Source organism: Melozone crissalis, unplaced genomic scaffold (genome assembly GCF_028551555.1).
Source record: "Melozone crissalis strain CALT ecotype California unplaced genomic scaffold, PUWL_Pcris_2 ptg000016l_1, whole genome shotgun sequence".
NCBI classification, from domain to species: domain Eukaryota; kingdom Metazoa; phylum Chordata; class Aves; order Passeriformes; family Passerellidae; genus Melozone; species Melozone crissalis.
In genome coordinates this window covers 19501497-19522011 of record NW_026535794.1, presented here as the reverse complement: position 1 = coordinate 19522011, position 20515 = coordinate 19501497, and the positions used below count along the sequence as shown (strand labels likewise).

At 37.9% G+C, this 20515-nt stretch overlaps 1 protein-coding gene across 2 annotated transcripts in view; it reads right to left on the bottom strand.

The window, feature by feature from the left end:
• The window catches only part of LOC128935191 (LIM zinc-binding domain-containing Nebulette), a 247603-nt gene that overhangs the window by 159244 nt on the left and 67844 nt on the right, over positions 1-20515 (bottom strand). For both annotated transcript variants that reach the window (XM_054273317.1, XM_054273316.1), the window contains exon 3: positions 16518-16602. In XM_054273317.1, coding sequence (XP_054129292.1) covers positions 16518-16602 — 85 coding nt within the window. The remainder of the gene's footprint in view (positions 1-16517; positions 16603-20515) is intronic.

Here is a 20515-nt window from a genome sequence, read left to right as displayed (position 1 = left end):
AAACAAATTTTACTAATTTCAGAAGTGGAAGCTTCCCAAAGACAAGTGAGAACACAGATAGGAAGAAGTGCTCCTGTTTCTGATTTGCTGCTGTTATCTTCAAAAGTAACAGAGCACAATGAAAAGATGGTTCCTGAAACTAGGGAACAGAAGTATAACAAATTTGTTGCAAGGTGTTCTCAATTTTTTCCCACCAAATCTCAGATCAGACACATAAACATGACAAAAATTACAGCTGAACGTGAGATTGACATTATTTGGAGTTTAGATGAGGAAGACTGAGATGGTAGAGGAATCTCAAAATGTGCCAAAACAGCCCTTTGCATCATAGTGATAAGGTTTTTAAATGGCACCTAACTATTTGGCAACAGCCACAAGTTATTAAGCATATGGTCACCAGAAGTTTTAGGATTTTATTGGGATCTGGACAATGATCCTGCCAAAAGCAATGGCTGTTTTAGTATAAAGGATATGGGCTAGAATTCAGCCTGCTTTCTAGGTGTTACCCAACCAAGTCTAAGAAAAAACTGGATATCCAGGGAACATGGGGTTAACCCCAGCACTACAAATGGGATTGGAAAAAGAGCCTTCTGAAAGATAGATTAGGACAGGGATTGCAATGCAGCCACACAAGGGAATCATCAGCAAAACTACTTTTGTAGAGGAAAAGAAAAAAATACAGGGGCATTTTGAAAACACAGCAGTTAGATCTTTCACTTGCACTGAGTTTTCAGAAAGGCTGATTTTTCCAGCTTTTTGGCCCCTTGCAAGAGCTCAAAAGGATCAAAGCAAGATGTTGTGCTGACTCTGGCAGCCATGGTGACAATTGCAGCTGCTTTGAAAGAGGAGAAACTTAGGTTGTGTTAGTAAGGAGATCTGCAAAGGTCTCCTTGAACTCTATTAGAAAGCAGGGGAATGGTGTTCATGACACATCATGTGACTTCAGGCCTCAGTGCAGTAATCTATACACAGTTAACAAAGGGCAAACTTCAGCGTAAGAATGATTCTCTTCTCAATTTAACTCCCCTGTTCTCACATTAACTTCCCCTGCATGTACAGGTGAGTTCTTGGCAGTGTAATATTAATGTGGCACTACTGCATTGGGTTCAGCACGTGTTACTCTACAGTTTGTAAAAAGTGCTTGTTTTCATTTGCACTAATTCACAAAATTCAGTAATTGGCAATAGGTTGTTTCCAACAGTAGTGCAAATTAGCAAGGTTCCACTTAATTTTCTCTAATTACTGGACTGAAAAGGATGATCGGGTACATTGAGAGATAATTAGCTAAGTGGGTGTTAACCAGGGGTTTTGTGTGTGAAAATCTCCAATCACTCAACTAGACACTGACTAAGGCATTTCCTTTTGAGATAGATGTTCCAAATGAACCCCATTAGCTCCCCAAAGCTGCATGGTAACAGCTGGAAATCAGCACAGGCAACACTCAAAGAAAAATGGGTTTGAACAGGAGCAGCTATTCCCTTCTGAATTGGACTGCCTCAGACTAATTGAGAACAACTTCACTGGGCTGACAGAGCCTGTAGTTCCAACATGATAAAAATGATGTTTACACTCCCCAGGGGTACTGAGTAGAAGTCTGCCTTCTTGCATAGGAAACATTAGCAATTGCATCAGTTGTGAAAAACAGCTGCCTGAGCACCCCCTCCCAGCCCAAAAAGACTCAGAGAGGCTGTTAGCTCTGAACAGTAAGAACAGCCACACAGTCAAATAGAAAACATGCACAAATGACCAGCACTGGACTAAGCAGCATACGAGCAGGCAATGCTATGGTAACAGAAATCAGATTTAATTGAAAGCGAGCTAAGAAAGAACTAGGGCAATAACCTCTGCCTTTCAATAGCATACATTCCTACTGTAATTGAAATATACACAAAGCAAACACCCCTAAGACATAATATGCTTCAGTAATTCATTTCCAAATCAGGGTCAGGACAGTAGCTAATATTTGTTTCATTTCTGCTGCAAGAACATGTGCCTCAAAGAAAAAAAATGGTAAGTAAGAGAAGATAGGATATAAAGCAATTGTAAGTCACGTGTTTGCTCAGATCTGCTCTTTCAAATAAAATATCAAGCAGGAAATACATTTCCCCAGTCCTTCCTTTCCTCTCCTAGGTGAAATATCTTTCTATTCCCTTAGACAGACAACATCTCATCATTGCTGTTGTAGCTCATTACCGAGGCAGTAACAACAGGCAGCTACTCTACCATTTCCACAGCAAGCATGAATCAGCCTGGTGAGCACAATGAGCCTCGGCCATCAATTCAGCACAGAAAAAGAGTTTGCAGATGAATAATTTACTGCTGTCATCTCAAAGATTACAAAAAGGAAACGGTCTATTTATTTGTAAGGCAATGTTATTGATAAATGTCCAGTTTAACCCTGGGATTATATTTTCTAACTTTTTTCCCCTCATAGTGAGGAAATTCCAGTATAAAGCTGCATTTAATCAGGTTTTCCTTATAATATTAGTATTTATAATTTAATAGCAAACTGCCAAAAAAAAGGCTATTTACTTGACCTCTTTGGCACTGCATTTCTGAGAGACTTGTAATAGCATAAGCATACAACTGAAAAAAATAATCTCTAGAAAACCAAATATCCAAAAAATGAAGAAGTTCCTGGCTGATATTTTGACGTTAGACACTTAACTATGATTCCAAGAGAAGGTTTTTGCAGTCAATTTATTGACAGACCCAATGTCTGCATTGCTCAATCCAGCCTCAAACAGAGGGATCCAAGACACTGAAGTGCTGTTGTTTAAGTCACTCTGCAAAACAAAATACTCAGCTGAATCAATTCACTTAGTTGAGGACCCACAGCAGCAACTACACTGCATCTAGCTCCCAAGCAGCTACAGATGACTACACCAGACAGAGCAAGTTCCTGGCTGTGACTTTATACTGTCAGCTTATTTCAGCAAAATTATACTGTCCTGTGATTTCAGTAAAATTCCAAGCAATTCCCATCATCAGTTTGATTCCATCAAATCCAAAGTTTTGGAGCAAAGAGAAATGAATGAAAAATTAAAACCATATTATTTTAAAACTAAATATGAGCTTCCTTCAGCATATATTAGAAACAAAGCTATTACTAAAACACACCATTCTAGCCAAAAATCTTCTCTGTTTTAATTGCATTAAAGGCAACATTTATAGATACTAAAAATAACTCAGTGGACTAACATCTTTCAAGCTTACAAGATTTACAGAGTCAACAAAACATTTTCTAGGAATAAGCTAATCAGTTTTATTTATTTGATATTGTAAGGATCAAAAGTTAAGAAAATTAACTTTCAGTTTATAAGGTTGATTATTTGCCAGTGAAGAAGTCCCCAAAGTACATGAACTCTTAACTAGTAAAAAACAATTTTCTTGAAAGTAGACAGAAATAATGAATCAGAAATACCTAAACAGTCCTAGAATTTATGCTTGTGATAAAGCACTAAACAAGTAAAATTAAATAGAAATGCCTGTTAAAACCATTTTAAAACATCCACTCCTCAATTCATTTGTAGCAGGCTAGGACTTCCTTCAGAAAAGCATTCATGTCTCTGCTCATCCTATGCTGCAATTTAAAATAAATCCTTCAATACCTATGGTCCACCAGGAAGTTTCTTTCCATTATTTCTGAACAAAAAAAAGCAGCAGAGGTAAAACATTAAACAAAAGAGTTTTTTGCTGAGCCCTGTCACCATGCTTCTCAGAACAAGAAGGTTCTATATGGTGCTATAAAATAAGATGATCAGCGTAATTTTTCACAGCTTGCTGTTTCAGGACAGCAGATGAGCTTTTCACTAGACTTCTAATATGTCCCATCTCTTTTGAGTCTTTTTTTTTCCTTACATTTGACTCCAGTCTCCTAAAAAGTTAAATTTGGTCTAGTTATCATTCAGTACTGAAACACTTCCCTCTATGTAACCAGGCATCAGATTCTACTCTACTTTACAAGTCTTTATTTGAGACAGCCATGACATTTTATACAGCACTAAACAGTAGGCAGAAACAGGCACTTCTAGGGGCACTGTTTATACAACCTTTTAGATATTCTGATCCAGATCATTTTACACCCCAGGCGGCTGAATAATACTACCCTATGGCCTTGGCATCTACGAAAACAGAGGGGATTTTAAAGGTTTTCACCCACTAAGCTCTACCATCAAAACACATATTTGTAACTATAACTCGTTTGGAGCACAGGGGTGACGGCTCCCTGGAGTCCTGCCCTCCACATCCCCATCCCTCGGCTGCAAACACACTGAGCACTGCCACCTCTGCTGCTGTGCACTGCTGACAGCCTTCCAGGACAGCAGCTCCATTTTGCATTGGTATCACTCATTTCAAAGTATTCCAGCCCCCGCACGCTCAATTCACATCTCGTCAGAAGATTTTATCAGGTTAGATCGCAAAGCAGAACTAACGCCAGCAAAGGCCAAAAGCAAGAGCTAGGCTTTAGGCTGTAAAATAGGACAAGAGATTGGAAAAGGGTGGAACTAAACTGAAGGAGCTAAATTTAAAAGGATGGAAAAGTAAGAGGAGCTTCTGTTGCAGAAGCTGATAGAGAAAAAACAGCAGTATCAGAAGACTCCAGTGTTCAGTTTAGTCCAAGAGGAGTGGACACGGGCTCAGGCTGGTGGCACAGGCCACCATGTTCATAAGCCATAGTACTGACAATGTAAGGACACACATGCCCATGATGCACCAGAAAGCCACAACTCAAGTCGAATACAGCATTATTTGATTTTTTTTTTATTCTCCTCTTATACAGATCAAAGCATTTTCCTTTGATCAGAACGAGCAACATAACCTGTTTCCCATTTATCTCAAATGGTGCTGCACTGTGTGCCCACCCTGGCTCTGTGCTGGGTGTTTGCATTCCAGCCTTATCACCCATGCACTGGAGCATCCTGTCCTCAACACACATCCCTCATACTACCTTCTTAACTCCTTTCTTCTGACTATGTTTACACATTTAAGTTCATATCAACAATTATAAGACTGATAAATATACTACACTATGAAAAATGTATCCTACACTGGAAAAATATATGTGGTAGCTTCATTCACATTTACATTTCCCAAAGCTTTAAAGCAATTCAACTATATTTCCTGAAAAAAATTTAAAGCAAGAAATTTATGTTTCATTTTACTCAGTAAAATTATTTTCTTTTAAGTAGAATTCAATATTTTTAATTCACCAGATAATAGAAAATTACATATTAAATGTAGATTTATTTATATAGAAGCGCTTACATTCTAAACTAACCCGAACTGTAAGTACAAAATGAAATTTTGTCATTGCTAGCAGTAAGTGACAAATCTTTTTTGCCTCTTTTCCCTTCTTTTATTTTTTTATTAAAACATCTTATGTATTTCGCCCTTCAAAATTTTGAGTCAAGCAAACGACAGGAAAAAAATAAACCTCTGCTCAAAGGAGTTTCTAACATCAAATCCTTGCCCCCTCCCCCCAAAATGTTTCCACCAAATACCTTCAAAGTTCTAACATTTGGTGCAATTAAAGCATTTAGTATTTTCTTCCACTCGCTTTATTTTGAGCTAGGTTAAACATTATACTAATCCTGCTCTTTTTCCTGTCTCCTTTTTTTTCCTGACCCTTTCACTTGAAAGCCCATCAACATAATCTCCTGCAAGCATAGCACTACCTGACAAACTATCACCCCGAATAGACCTCAATCCATCCTGCAAGGCAGCAGTTACAAGAAATCATTGAACTCTGAATGGTCCCTGCACCATCTGAGAATAAATCAGGAGGACAATATATTTCTTGGATCTAAAACAGCCCCATCAATAAGTAACCCAAGCATCAGGAAAATGACCAACTAAAATGCTGACGAACGCTCATGGCCTTTTATTGGGGTCAAGGGGTAGGACTGCCCAGGATCCCTCCTGCCTTTCTTCTTCATCCAAATACTCTGAAAGGCCTAATACTATACAATTTTGGATTCATGTGTTGTTTTAGCATTGCACCATCAGGCAAGCCAAGGCAAATTTCTCCTTTCTCATTCTCACAGTCACACTCAGTATATTACAAATCCACCAATGCCAGAGAGCTCAGGCTACAGAGAGGTCAGAAATTATCAAGAACTGAAAAATAGAGAGAGAGAGGCAGAGAGAAATATCCTCAAAGCCTCCAAGTGCAAAGAATATCTTTTGCTGGGGCAGACAAAGGCCCTCTGCAGCTATTCAAATATCCCAGAATATTACATTTTTACATTTTGTTTGGAAATACAGGGAATGACAAAGATTTTGTTTATTCAGTTTTTAATTTCTCTGCTAAGGCTAAAGCTCTTTTCATAGCTTCATTTGCTTAAAGCTTCTGCTTTGTAAGACTTCTAATTAGGAGAATGTGACACTCTCACCAGGCTTGGATTTCTCCTATTAAGCAGCTTTGCTGGTCATTTTGTAAAGGCCACCTCCAGAACAAATGCTGACCGAAAACAGAATTAATAATGGATTTAAAGGATACTACTCAGTAGCCAATGCACACAATGGGGAACAGCTGTTTTACACAAAGTAAAAATAAGCATCTGGATTGACTTCTTTGTTACACTCAAAAAAAAGGTAAAGAAATCCAGCCACTCTCAACTTTAGCAGATACAAATAAGAGCTAAGCAAAGTGCATACTTATAAAAGGTCTGCAAAAGCAGACTTAAATCACAGCTAATCACACAGAAGCATATAGGTAAATCAGTATTCTCTTTTTTTCTCAATATAGATCTAAAGACTGGATGCATTCTAATGAAAAAAATAACTGCATCAAATAAGAACAAATATAATTATGGTCATGGAAATTCTCTAATTCTACACTCCCATCATATACAAATATGTAACAAGTTTATTGGAAAAATATTCAGCTAGCAGACAAACTAACAATGTATTTGAGGCAATTTCCAGAGGTATGCCAGTAAAGGATTTACTCTCTCAACCTATTGGTAAACTTAATATACGTTAAAACTTTCAATTTGCTTTCTCCTTTGAAAGGGAATTAAAGATATCTGCCAAACCACGCAACACTGTGAACAATGATAACTCTCAAGAATCTCTTGAACCACAAAAACTGACACAGAATCATGGAATCATTAAGGCTGGTTAAAATCACCAAGATTATCGAGTGTCTTAGGTTGCAAACACAAGATATGGCCAGGGATGTGTATTCTATTGCCATCTGTTGGACGTGGGGCAGTTATCTTCTATTAATTGGGCCACCTGTTAAAACCAGGTGGGGCATTTTTCTTTATCTCGTCCATGACCCATCCTCCCTCTGAGGAGATACCTTCTGTTAGTGGGCCACTGAGTCTCAGGGCATGACTGACAAATTTACATCATCCCATTGTGAGATGCTCTGCTCAGGGGGAGGAGAAGCATTCCTACCTGGATATAATCTGAGGTTTGGGACACCACAGACAGCCTTTTCCCACTAGATTCCCAGAGGAAGACCAGGCCCATCTACACCACCACTGGATCTTCAGAGAACTACACTCTTTTACAGGATTACTGCTTCAACAGAACCACATCTGCCACTCCAGGAGAACTGCAGCCACCATTTAACGGAACTGCTACCAACACCCTGACCAACAGGGTGTCAGGTCATATTCTGACTCTGTCAGTGTTGTTTTGTATTACTGCATTTTTATTTTTATTTTTATTTTTCCTAATAAAGACCTCCTACTCCTACTTTGCCTGAGAGCCTCCTAATTTCAAAATGATAATAACTTGAAGGGAGGGTTTTTTCATTTTCCATTTCAAGAGAGGCTCCTGCCTTCCTTAGCAGACACCTGTCTTTTCAAACCAAGACATCAAGTCCAACCTTTGATAAAACACCACCAAGCCAACTAGACCAAAGCACAAAGTGCCACATCCAGTTATTTCTTGAACACTTCCAGGGATGATGATTCCACCACTTCCCTTGGCAGCCCGTTCCAATGCTTAACCACCCTTTCAGCAAAGAAATTCTTCATGACATGTTGAGCTTGTAGCATCAACACAAAAAAAAAAAAAAAAAAACCTCTGATCTCTAAAGAGTAAAAGTGGCCCAACCTTGTGGAAAAAAAACTCAAACAAGAGATAAGGACAAAATTCAAGACATTTTCAGAGAACTAATAAAATTAGGGAAAATGCAGTTGTTTATCATACTCTTTCAGCATTTAAGACCATAAGACTAATAACAAGAAAAAATTAGGGGCAAAATTAACATTGCCTCTATAAATTCTCTGCACAGAACCTCTGAAGTTTCTTAAGATATTTCCACAGATTAACACAAAAATTGGTCTCATTACAACAAGATGGTCAACTAGCTTCATTCCTTGGTAAGAAACAGGGCAGTACTTCTGAAAAGATCTGAGCTTAAAATAAAGAACTAAGTGGAAATCATTCCATTGGATTGGAAACCCAATGCTTTGATGCACAGTTCACTCCTATAATCTCACATTGGAAAAAAGTTTGGGCTGTTACTCTGGATGAAAGTGTATTAACAAAAATACTCATATGCCACTTTCAAATTATTAAATATGTCAGCAACTACAATTTGATGAGGGGGTGGAGGAAGAGTTAATTCATCCCAGCCATTACACAAATGGAAATCTAAGGCAAAGACTAAAAACTTTCTGGAGGAAGACATTAGCAACATCAAGAAAGTAAAACAAGTTCTCCTAATACAGTACATTGACTAAAACCATATTCCCAAAAATTTCGTTATTGATATCCCAGAGTGTCTAAGTAAAGACATGCTCCTTAGCTGTCCTTCCTTTTATTGATGAAATGAACAATACTCCACACTGGATCAAACCAGTCACCTACTGAAATAAGTTTCCTCTTGCTGATCACAAGTACTGACAGCTTTTGTGAAAAAACAGCAGTGTCAGCAATAGGAAGCAGGACTACATGGACCCTCTTTGACTCAATGTGGCAGCCTGAAATATCCAGATCTGAAGCCCAGAAAGGAAAGAGTGATGTGATCTCATTTTCTGGCTTTGGCAGACTTTCTCAGTACAAATACTCTGCTAAACAGGACAGGGGGCAATGGGACAAACGCAGTACTGACAGCCTCGATACCCGACACTGCTGGGTGTGTTCCACAGCTATTCCCAAGGCACAGCTTGGCACAGCTCAGTGTCTGCTTCAGAGAAGGGAGCACTCCTGAAGGGCAGCAAGGACACACCTGCACCAGTTTTGCTCCTCCTGACCTGACCAGTCACTGCACACAACCCAGAGGACACTGACCCCACAAACTCCCGACTGCAATCACATTTCACACACGCTCAGTTTCATGCTTCTCAAATGCCACTCTGATGGGCTTCTTAGGCACCATCTTAAAGACTATGAAATGGAAAAGAAAAATTTATTATAGGGGAAGAAGCCATGCGCAGTGTGGACATAAACCAGTACACTCTATTTGTCTTTGGGTTTAGGAACTCCTTCCTGACCCTCTTGTACTCTACAGTACAGGTGTGTCCTGAGCATCTGATTGCCATCCCTGGATGCCTCATTTATTATGATAATTGTTCTGTTATCAGTCTTTATTTTAAATTCTCTAAAACTGAATGCATTTTTCCTTCATGTGGGTTGAAATTCTGTGCAGTAATCCAACAAAAACATAACTAAAAAGAATCGCAGCATCCAGTTACCTGCAACACCACTGCAAGCAACAAAGTGACCACTTAAAAATCTAGTTCCAAACATAAAAACCAGAAAGAAGCTCAAGAGAATCTGGAGGGAAAACTGACATGCAAAAGAACGTATACATTCTCCATTGCTCCTCATCTAGAACAAAAAGGACAGGTTTTTTGAGATTTTAATTTGTTTTAAATATTTAAATAGTAGAAATTCTGATAGCTCAATTTTGAAGTTATTATTTTCATTAATTCCTCCTCTAAAAGTTATACCAGTGCTGATGCAGTTAAGAATTTCATAACTCAATTCACAAATAACAGCTATGAGTCCCGTGGCTCTCTTTTGTTCCCTTTCTATTACTTCTGATTGTACAAGTAAAAGTAGTGGGAACCACTTTTGATTTTACTGATCCTAAGATTTTCTGTTAAGGATGTCCTACTTGGCCATTGATTCAATATCAGAAAGTCTACAAAAATGAGTTTGTCCACAATTATTAATAATAAATCATGACCGCTCTGCCCTCATCCTACAACAAAAATTACCTCTATTTCATGGACATGGATTACCCCTTCACTTTTTACAGTTAAACATTATGTACATCTGAAATGCTCATGTGAAAGAAAATGTACTATGGGCTTTTTTTTTGCATTAACATATATTAGAAAAATTACCCTAATTATATTAATATATTTTGCAGCTTATTTCTGAGTCTTAGCACTGGAAGATGCAATTTTTCTCCTGTGACTGTGCACTTTATAGACTTCCTAACTTTTTAGCTAGCAGGAAGTTTGCGCTGCTTGCTTCCAAGACTCTGCAGATACTATTGTAGTTCCTTAAATGCAGTTCTGTTCTGGTTTTCTCTTATCAAATTACATAAGGTTTTCACAACACTGTGTTTAATAACAACAGGGCAAGGACTAATGCAAAAAAAAAAATCACTCTTTTACTTTTGTATCATCAAATCAACAGTGAAAAGTTGATAGGTTACCATTTTCTATAGATGCTCATGTGCAAGTCTGTCTAAAGTTTCTTCTGAATGTTGGGCAAGTATTCATCTTTGCTTTGTAATGTGCTCCTTTCATTGTTACCTTTGCAGATCTTTTTTCAGATAAATGAGTAAGTACAAAGAGAGTAGTCTGAAGCAGTTGTTTTGCTAAGGTACACATAATAACAGATAGACAAATACACATGATAACATGGGTTCAGAAAAAAGAAAAATAATTTACTGCTTTTCTCTACACAGCTTAACTTACTGATTATCAAGGTGTGATGTGACCCAAAAAGAAAACAGGAGAAAGAACAGTCAATATCATAAGAAAAACTGTTATTTTTATAAACAAGTAAAACAAAATAAAACAAAAAAAACCCTATTATTCAAACTCCTTTACACAATTAATACTTCCTAGACTGATCAGTACATTACCACTGGAAGTCAGTATAAAATTCTGTATAATAATATAGGCTAATTATATTAGATTAATTTTTTTTAAATGAGGATATGCAGTCAGTACCAGGAATCAGATTTAATACTTCAGTCTTAACAACTTAAAGCTAAGGCAAACAACTCTTCTGCTTCAGAAAGTAGCCCATACCCATATCTTATGTCCCAGCAGAAGATTTTTATTTTCAGACATGAAATCAAAGAATTTCAGGGTGTTACAAATGTGTCAATAACACAAAAGTGTATTTCTCAGAGAAACTCCCTCTCTGCTGTACAATCTGTTTATCTCACTACTACACCCCATTTGGTGTCTTTGCCTCATGTTCTGGTGTCTCCCAGCCACAGGGTTACAACATGCTCATCTCCCCATGCTGGTTCAGCATCTGTGACAGCAAAGAGCAGCAGACAGGAGAAGAGAGGAGTGGAAGCTGTACTGCCATATTCTGAATCTTACAGCCTAAATAAATGCAAGGGGGAAAAAAACCAAACAAACAATAAAAACAATGAAACTGAAACAATGTGGATACATGGTGTCACAGGAACAGGAGCCAGTCCAGTGCAGACAGGATGCAGACAAAATCCCTCACACTCTTGGCAAGATAAAAATCAGAAGAGGTGACAACCATTTTCCCAGAAAACTGAAATTCATTCTGCCTCCTGCTCTCCGCTGGAGCTTTGTATTATTCACATAAAGAATGATTTTCATGTCTTTGATTCACAAGATAAAAAAATCCATTTAAACAGTCTTCAGAGGGAAAGAAGGAACAAACCAGTATTAGTAGGTGAGCATGATTTATAAAATACTTCTGTGAAGGGGTTCACATGGGAGCAGGGCAGAGCTTTCTGCAGGCAGTCTGGGTTGATTTTAATGCATCAACCCAATCAACACCTCCAGGACTTGTCACTCACAAATAACAGCAAGAAGATGCCTGAGAAGCCTGCACTCTCCTGGCTCTGTCACCCCTCTCCTCATACACATTTGGTGGACTGGGTTCAGATCCTCAGATAACCAGAGAGAGAAATATATAAATAATCAGCTCCTGATGGCTATCTGGAAAAGTCCCAGATATCTTTATATCTTTAAAATATGTTCCAGCATCTTCTTACAAAATCACCCATAAAGGTATAAGAAAGTCTCTCTGCTTGCCATATCATACTGCTTCCTCCTTTTCTGAGGAAAAGCATATTCCTTCCTCCTTTTCTGAAAGAGCATATTTTTATCTCTGTCTCTAGCTCCAAAATCTGCTTTCTCCATGACTTCTCCAATGAGCTCACTCGGTACCCCAGGAAATTCATCCAATGTCTGCTTTAGTAATCCATACAGCAGTTCATTCTCCTATAGCATTCCCTGCGGCAGCTCATTCCAAAGACTTCATAAAAGAGGTACATATAAACTGAAAAGACTTTTTTAACATATCAAGCTAATAAAAATAATCTGCCTGCAAGTATGCTAACATGTGTTTTTGAAACAGAGAAACAAAGAGAAAAAGGCAAGAAGATTAAATAAATCGTTGAGAGGAACCTGAGGAAGGACAGGACAGAGACAAATAACTGAATATGAAGAGTTCGCATTCAGTGGTAAGAAAAACTGCAAGTATGTTTCTTCCTAAAGAAACACAGATACACTTTCAATTATCCAAGTTCCTATAAGGGAAATACAAGAAATCGAAGCACTTGGAGTTTCCAAGGACAGCAGCCTCAGGGTGCATCACCACAAGCCAGGACAAGAAGAAAGTAGGACAAGACCCATGATTTTGTATCAAGTTCCCTATGAGTTACTGGAAAGTACATTTCCTCAGAAAATGCTGGAGTAGAACACACCTTAAACATCAGCCTCTCTTTGATCTGACACTTTGATATTCTTCCTGCCAAGAACTGCTGCAGATCATCTCTGTTTCTTTTTGCAAGTTCAATGGGAGTGGCAGCTTTTGATGTACACAGCATTGCCACAGATGAGGACCAAAGGCCATGGAGCAATTTACACTGTTATAAAGTTAGAGAGATCAGCAGTAAGGTACATGAAGGAAATTCCCAAGTAAACAAAGCTGAGATGACCATATCAGTAACTTCTGTAGTTGAGTTTATTTAAGAGAGGCATGTGGAAAGTATCCATTGCATACTATGGAGCAAGAGAATGCACTAATTCACCAAAAAGACAGGGATTTTTCATCAGAGAAGTATAAAGAAAAATCTTGTTTGAGACACTGGATCTCTGTCTCTACTCTTTACTTAGAGGATGAAAGACCTCCAAAGTCATTTTTCTCCTGTCAGAAGGCATACTGGAGTTCTCCAGAATGGAAAACAAACACAGCCTCTCCAAAATGCATTTTTATCTCCTTCCAACTACAGAGCTGAATGAAAGCCCATGGAAGCAAAATCTTAAAGGGGGGGAATATATATTATATATATATATTATCCTCTATTATATAAAATAGAGGAACAGAGTTCTCTGGAAAGCTTTAAATGCTGTCCTTTGACTTCTTAACAACATAATTTTTCAAGTGTTCCAAAGAGCTATCCATTTTCTATTGACTCCACCAGAAAACAGTATTTTGTTTTGTTAGTTTTGTTCTTGTCGTGTTACATCAACATGACACCCTGGCACCTAATGCTGACCTTAATGGATTCTTGACCAAGGACCCAGCACTGCAACTTGAAACACTGTCAATTGCTGCTTAAATGAAAATAAAAACAACAGATTTACAAAAAACGTGTATTTTAGCTTACACAATATTTAATGGTGTTTCCTTTACCAATTCATCATGTTTTGCTGAGCAAAATAGAGAGTAGTTCTAAAGCTACAGATTTTGAAAAAATACTTGGGAGTTCTGCAGTTAAACACAGGGTTGTGCCTCTTCAGAGCCAAAAGCACTAAAGAAGTTTACTTAGAAACAGCTATTACTTTAGAAAAGCAATTCTCCTCATTCAGTAGTCAACATAAGTTTTACATTGCCTAACACACAATTTGCTCAATCCCAAATTGTCAAATGCATTGGCAGGAGGCTCAAGCAGCTCTGATGAATACTAGAAGAGAGTAATAATGTGATTCTATCCAGCCAAGTTTGGTTCATATGAAAGGCTTTTCTTGAACTATGCACACACTTTTTTCTACTGCACAGGACTGAAATGGAATTAGACCTGAACAATGCCAAATTGTATCCCATGTTTTTTTTTTTGGTCGGGAGTCTTTTAACTTTCCCTGAAAAGACAAGACAAGGCATGAGATGGCCAATAGGGCTGATTGAGGACAGCAGTTCCTCTCAAGGCAAGCCCTTATACTCTTCAAAGTATTACAGAAAGTATTCAGAATTTACAGTCATATTTTAGGACAAGATGCAAATTGGGTAAGGAAAATCTGGAATCTTTATGTCAGCACTGAAATTATTCACAGGTTAGGCTACTTAATACAGTCTAGATGTAAATCAACAACCAGGAAGCAAATGATGATCAAAAACATTATGGCTTTCTTCCAAGTAGGCAATTTTTTGCTCTTATAATTCAGATCTGCATGTCTTTTGCTGACTTGTAATATTGGAAAAAAAAGCACATTGAAAAAATTAAGGGTTTCAGTCCATTTCTAAGTTTTGAGTAGATTCTTATCTAACATTTTATTACAGTCCATTGTGAACACTTGCAGCAATTTTATTCATATGCAAACTCCAAGTCTCTTGCTAATACTGCTTACCCAGTATCCTAAAATGCTAAGTTCTCAGTTTCAAAATAGAGAATAATACCAAAAAAAGTTTCTTTATGCTTCCATAGTGCCACAGAGGCATGTTTTAAACAAGTTAGGGAAAGCCACTTCTCCTATATCCTCTGTGAAGAGCAGTAACATTTTATTATTCTACTAAATCCCAACATTTTCTGTCAAACTCCTAAAACACAGTGGGCTGAGAACTTATATTCTCTTTTGAAAGACCTGTAAAAAGTACTGGGTTTCAGTTCCTCTTAGTGACACAACAGTAACTCTGGTACATAGAACCACTGAATTACAATAAAATTAACCAAACTCTGATCTGAAATCCACTCAAGTCAAGAAAAGACAGAGCGCACAAATTGTCCTCTTTCTGGATGGCAGAATTTCACAGAATCACAGAATTTATAGGATGGAACAGACCTTTAAGATCATCGAGTCCAACCCATGTTCTAACACCTCAACTAGACCATGGCACCAAGTGCCACATCCAGTCTTTTTTTAAACACATCGAGGGATGGTGACTCCACCACCTCCCTGGGTAGATGATTCCAGTATTTGACCACTCTTTCTGTGAAGAACTTCCTCCTTAATTCTAGCCTGTATCTCCCTTGGCGCAGCTTGAGACTGTGTCCTCTTGTTCTGTCTGCTGTTGCCAATTTCAGCATGACATTATTTCTCTATGTTTTATAATCAATAACCATAATGGCAAAAGGTAAAGTATTTTAAGATTGTACACAATGCTAAATATGTCCTACTTTTCTATTTAGCACTCCTTCAATTTTACCCACCAACCTATAGAGACTGTCCAAAAAAGAAAGGTCTTGTTGTCTACTATCTGGTTTTTGCTACAGTTTTTTATGACAATGATAGCTATGAATTTATAACAAGAGACCAAAACTAAAATACAGTAGATTTGAAAAAAAAAAAAAACCAGAATTTCCATAAAATAAAATGCAATCAAATATTATCAATTGTCTTACACAGGACAACTACCAGCATAGCATAATTTAAAGTAGTATAAAATGCTACTGGAGAGTGGGGAAGAGGAGGGCTTTTCAGATAAACATGAATTAATATCAATCAGAACTTTATATTATGGTAGATAGCCAGCATGGTATTTGAGTCACCTAAGTCTTCTTTGCCATTTTCTTCTCTTGTTTTCCCCTTTTCATTTTACATTTTACTTTAAATATATTTTTTTTAATCTACCTAAATTTTGATTGATAATGTGTTTATCACAACCAGCTTACAGACTGCCTCATTAATTAGTTGACAGAGGCCATAAGATCTGTAAACTGATTATTCAGTCACTTCATTTTTGATAAATATTAAAGGCTTCTAAATAGCTGCTAATGACAAATTCATTGTTTGTTAATCTCACGTTATTTTATTATTAAGTTTAATGCAAGCTAACAATGGTAATTTGTCAAAGGAAAATGAACCTTTGACTTAAGCTGTATCACTTCCAACATTAAAGACTATTTAGATGCTTCGTGTACTGATGAAAATGAAGGATTCCAGTGATGTCAATGGACTTACAATTGTATGGTAATTAGTATAAGTGAGAACAAAAATAAAACCTTGAGTTTTGCAGCATTATACCAACTGACAATTTTTTTATAATTACACTGCAGTGCTACTATGTATGTACACAGAAATACTACAACCACTTCGAAAAACTATAAAGAGGACTGACCACCTAATATTAACAAGACAAAAGAATTTTTAATTTACCTGACTTTGCAATTCACTTTGTTGCTTCAGGCGAAGATTTTCTGGTGTATCAGCCACTGCAGTGAAGGACTGCTTTGGGTAATGTCTAGAAGAAAAAGAAGTACAAAGCCAAACAATAAATATTTGCACATGCTAGAAAGTCAAATGCATCCCAGTACTCTTTCCTACAGTGTACAGAATTCTTTCATAGTTTGTTATGAATTAAAAGTATTTTAAATATTGTGTCAGACATGCCTTACAGAAACAACATAAAGGAGTTCCTGCAATGAGTCTAAATCCCAGTCATTCATCCTGCCCACTGACTTCAGAGATCAATCAGCAAAAATTTGCTTTCAATAGAGTGAACAAAACCCTGTTTAACTGCATTGTCTCGGTATAGCCATGTGCTGGACAAAGACTAAACTAAAAGCCCTTAAAACGAAATTGTTTTACAGAAACCAGTGCTACATAAAAGAGCACAGCTGGAGTACCAGAGGGTCTTTAATCCTTTAGTGTAGGAACCAGGAGGATCAAGGCAGGTACTTTCTGGGGAGGGGGAAGTCAAGTGCTTTAACAGTAAATACATCAATACAGTACTTTAACATCCAGTACCAAAGGCTGTGGTGTCTCAGAACTGCAATGCATCAGGCATCTCTCTTTCCATTTGAAATTTTACACCTTTACAATATGTTCCTACTATCTGCTTTGGCATTTTATGGTAACATGCTCTATGGGAGCCTGCTTCAGCAGGGAGATTGGACTAGAGGACCTTTGGTGATCTCTTCCAATCCTAATCATTTTGTGATTCTGTGAACTCTAGCAGTCAAACCCTCCTCATTTACAGAACCACTATTTACTAATTTTCATTGGTTTATCCTGTAACTTTGCAGTCAGATAAGAAGTACCCTAATCGAAAAGGCCACAAAAAGAAGCAAATAACAAAATGAAACAGCACATCCCAAAATATTCATAATATTATGAGCCAGAAACACTGTGAGGAAACTGATTCTTACTAATTCCTTTCCATCATCTTCAGTCTGAAACTAAAATGTTCACCCTACTATCATGTGAGGCACTCACGTCTTCAGTCACCATTCACAGCTTCCCATGTCTGCCAGCTCCCCCATTTGTGCCTCCAACATTTCAAAGTACAAGACAACAGGCAGAGTGTTACAAACACAATAACAACTGCAGTACAAGTTCCACAGAGTAAGCAGTAAGTGTCTGAAGACAGAGGATATGCAGTATTAAACATTTCCATGTTCAAACTCCAGGCTATCTCTAGAGTGCTCTTTCAGCAGCTAGCTGTATGCTGTTGCTATGATTTCATTGTAAAATTTCTGTTCTGTCTAAACATGATACATATTTTCTTTCCAAATTGTATTTTGTAAGTAAGTTTTCTCTATACAAGCTCTATTTCCATGAAGTGTATGATTTCAGTAAAAATATATATATATCTGAAAAAATGAAACAAGCATAAAAATTGAGAAGGATTTTTGGTTTTATCCAAAAGCTGAATGTTTCCCCCTCAGAAATGCAAAATCAATAATTGATGAGAAATGCTGCCTGAACTTCATACAATTGACTTCTCCAGGCCTGATTCCCCCATCAGATGGCATCTTGCATCGCCAGACCTCTGCACCACAGCACAATTGAGCAGACCCCTGCACCAAGAGGCTGTGGAACATCACCTCATTTATGGTGTCATTACAAAGGGAAAGCAGGGGAGAAATACACGACAACCTAGGGATTTCAGGTTCTCAAGGGCTAATAACTGTATAGAAAGAGCAAAAAAATTAAACACCTTGATGAAAGAAAGCTTTTCCTCACAGAAATGTAAGAACTATCCAAGACTGGGTACTAGCAGATGGACAAACATGCTGCTCCAAGTTTATGTCAGCCACTTGTCTCAGAGAGCTCATGTCACTGAAAACTAGAAAGCAGAATTTCTAGGCATGACACCCTTCAGAATATTCATCTGGAGTAACAGTCAAGTCCTCCCAAAGCCCCACCCGAGATGGAGCTCTGGCCACAGAGAGCACTGAGAGTTCTGCATTTGCTGCTGCCCCTTGTCTCCTTTTCAAAGCAGGGGCTCCCCCACCACCCCTCAGAGCCAGCCTGGGCCAGCCAGCAGAACAGCTCAGCCCCAGCTCCAGCAACACACAGGGAGCAGAACCAGGCTCTGCACCAGGCAGATGGTGCCAGCATTGTGTACCTTGGGACAAGGAAGATACTTCCAGAAGGGCTTCTCTTTTTTTTTTCTTTATTTCATTTTTTCTATCTCATACTTCATTCTTCTGTATAGAGGCAAAAAACAAATGCCAGACTGGCCACAAGGAGGGTCATAAGCCCTTTTTGGAAAGCAGCAATGAGCAGATGGGGAAGGCAACAAGCCACCTCACAGCCAGGGCTTGCTGATGCCTAAGCAAGATTGTAGCAATGGTGCACAATTCACACCTCAAAGCATAGCAGCCTTCCACATAGCAGCCATGAGATATCCATGGATAGCTCCTGTAGATGACAAAATCCCTATCCCTAAAAAAATATAATCTGCCATACATGCAATTAAAATATCACATTATGCACATGTTGAATGCTGAAAGCATAAACTTTCATTGCACTGCTTTACACCATGGTTACATATCATGACTCTGGTAGCATAACCACAGTAATCACATGCATTCATCCTTTTTAGCATGGAGAACACAGAGTGCAGCCAGCTCAGACAGGGTTTTTGGCCTGGTCCCCTTGGGAATTGTGTGGACAACACTGAGGTAAGTGTCTGAGCCACAGCCCCCAGGGAGCCTGTTAGCAACAGCAGCAGAGAACTGCAAACCCAGGCTCCCAAATTAAACCTCTCTATTCTGGAGATAAAAACATACACCCTGTCCCTACCATTCACCAGCTCTTACTTCTGGTCAATTGCAAAAAAATGCTTTCTTCCACAACAAGTATTCAGAAGCTCAAGGGCATTTCAACATTCCAAGCAAACCATTTCAGAACCCATGTATCTAAGATCACTATTTATTTCAGAAGCACTAGCTCCATACATCCAACAAAAAAGGTATGTTCAGTCTTGAAGAAGCAGTGCTTGAAAATGCTTGAAATTACTATGTAAACTGATTTTATCAATGAAAAGCATTTACACTTGACCATGGAAGAAAACAATACACATGACAAGTGAACAAAACTGCTGAAATTTAAATTGGTCTTTAAACTGATCATCTAAACCATTTAACAAAATGTAAATCATTGATCAAAATGTATTACAGTGGTTAAAATGAGAATCATTTAGCAAAATTAAATTAGCAGTGCATTCTACTATGGGTTGTCATTTTAACCACAGCTGATTTATGAAACCACTCACACGGTATTTCAAACCAGAAAGACATGGGTTTAGATACATCCCTTCTAATTTATGGAAATTCTTGTCTCAAATGCATTAAAAAGACTAGTGTTAAATTTAAATCCTATCTTCAGCTTTCCACATTTGTTTTAAGCTTATTGATGCCATGTCTTCAGGATAATTACCAGTATTTAAGATATTAAATTATGTGAAAACTATTGAAGATACATTGCACCATTGGATATTTTCATCTGAAATAGAAGGCTGAAACACAAGTGTAAAAATTCAATAATCTGCTTCTTTAACTACCAGTTTAAGGCTATACCACATTTCATCAAAATGTTCTGAATAAGGATAAGTAACTGGATGGCAACAGCCTTTAATTCCAAAGGCTGACAGTGGTCCCTGGTAATCCGTTGCTCAGCTTCCCTTTTGTCCAAGATGATGTCTGAGAAAGAGCCAGGAATTGGTTAAGGAGGTTGATCTCATGTCAGCTATTTAATAGCAATGTCCAAAGGATTTTTTTTGTTTGTTTTAAGTCTTTGTTAGTTGTCTAAGTCTACTTAGCAATATGTCTTACCACACTAATGCTATTAGGATTAATCCTGTATAAAGATCTATACAAGAAGTTCCAGAACAAATCAGGATACACAGTAGAGTGTCTCTGCTGTGG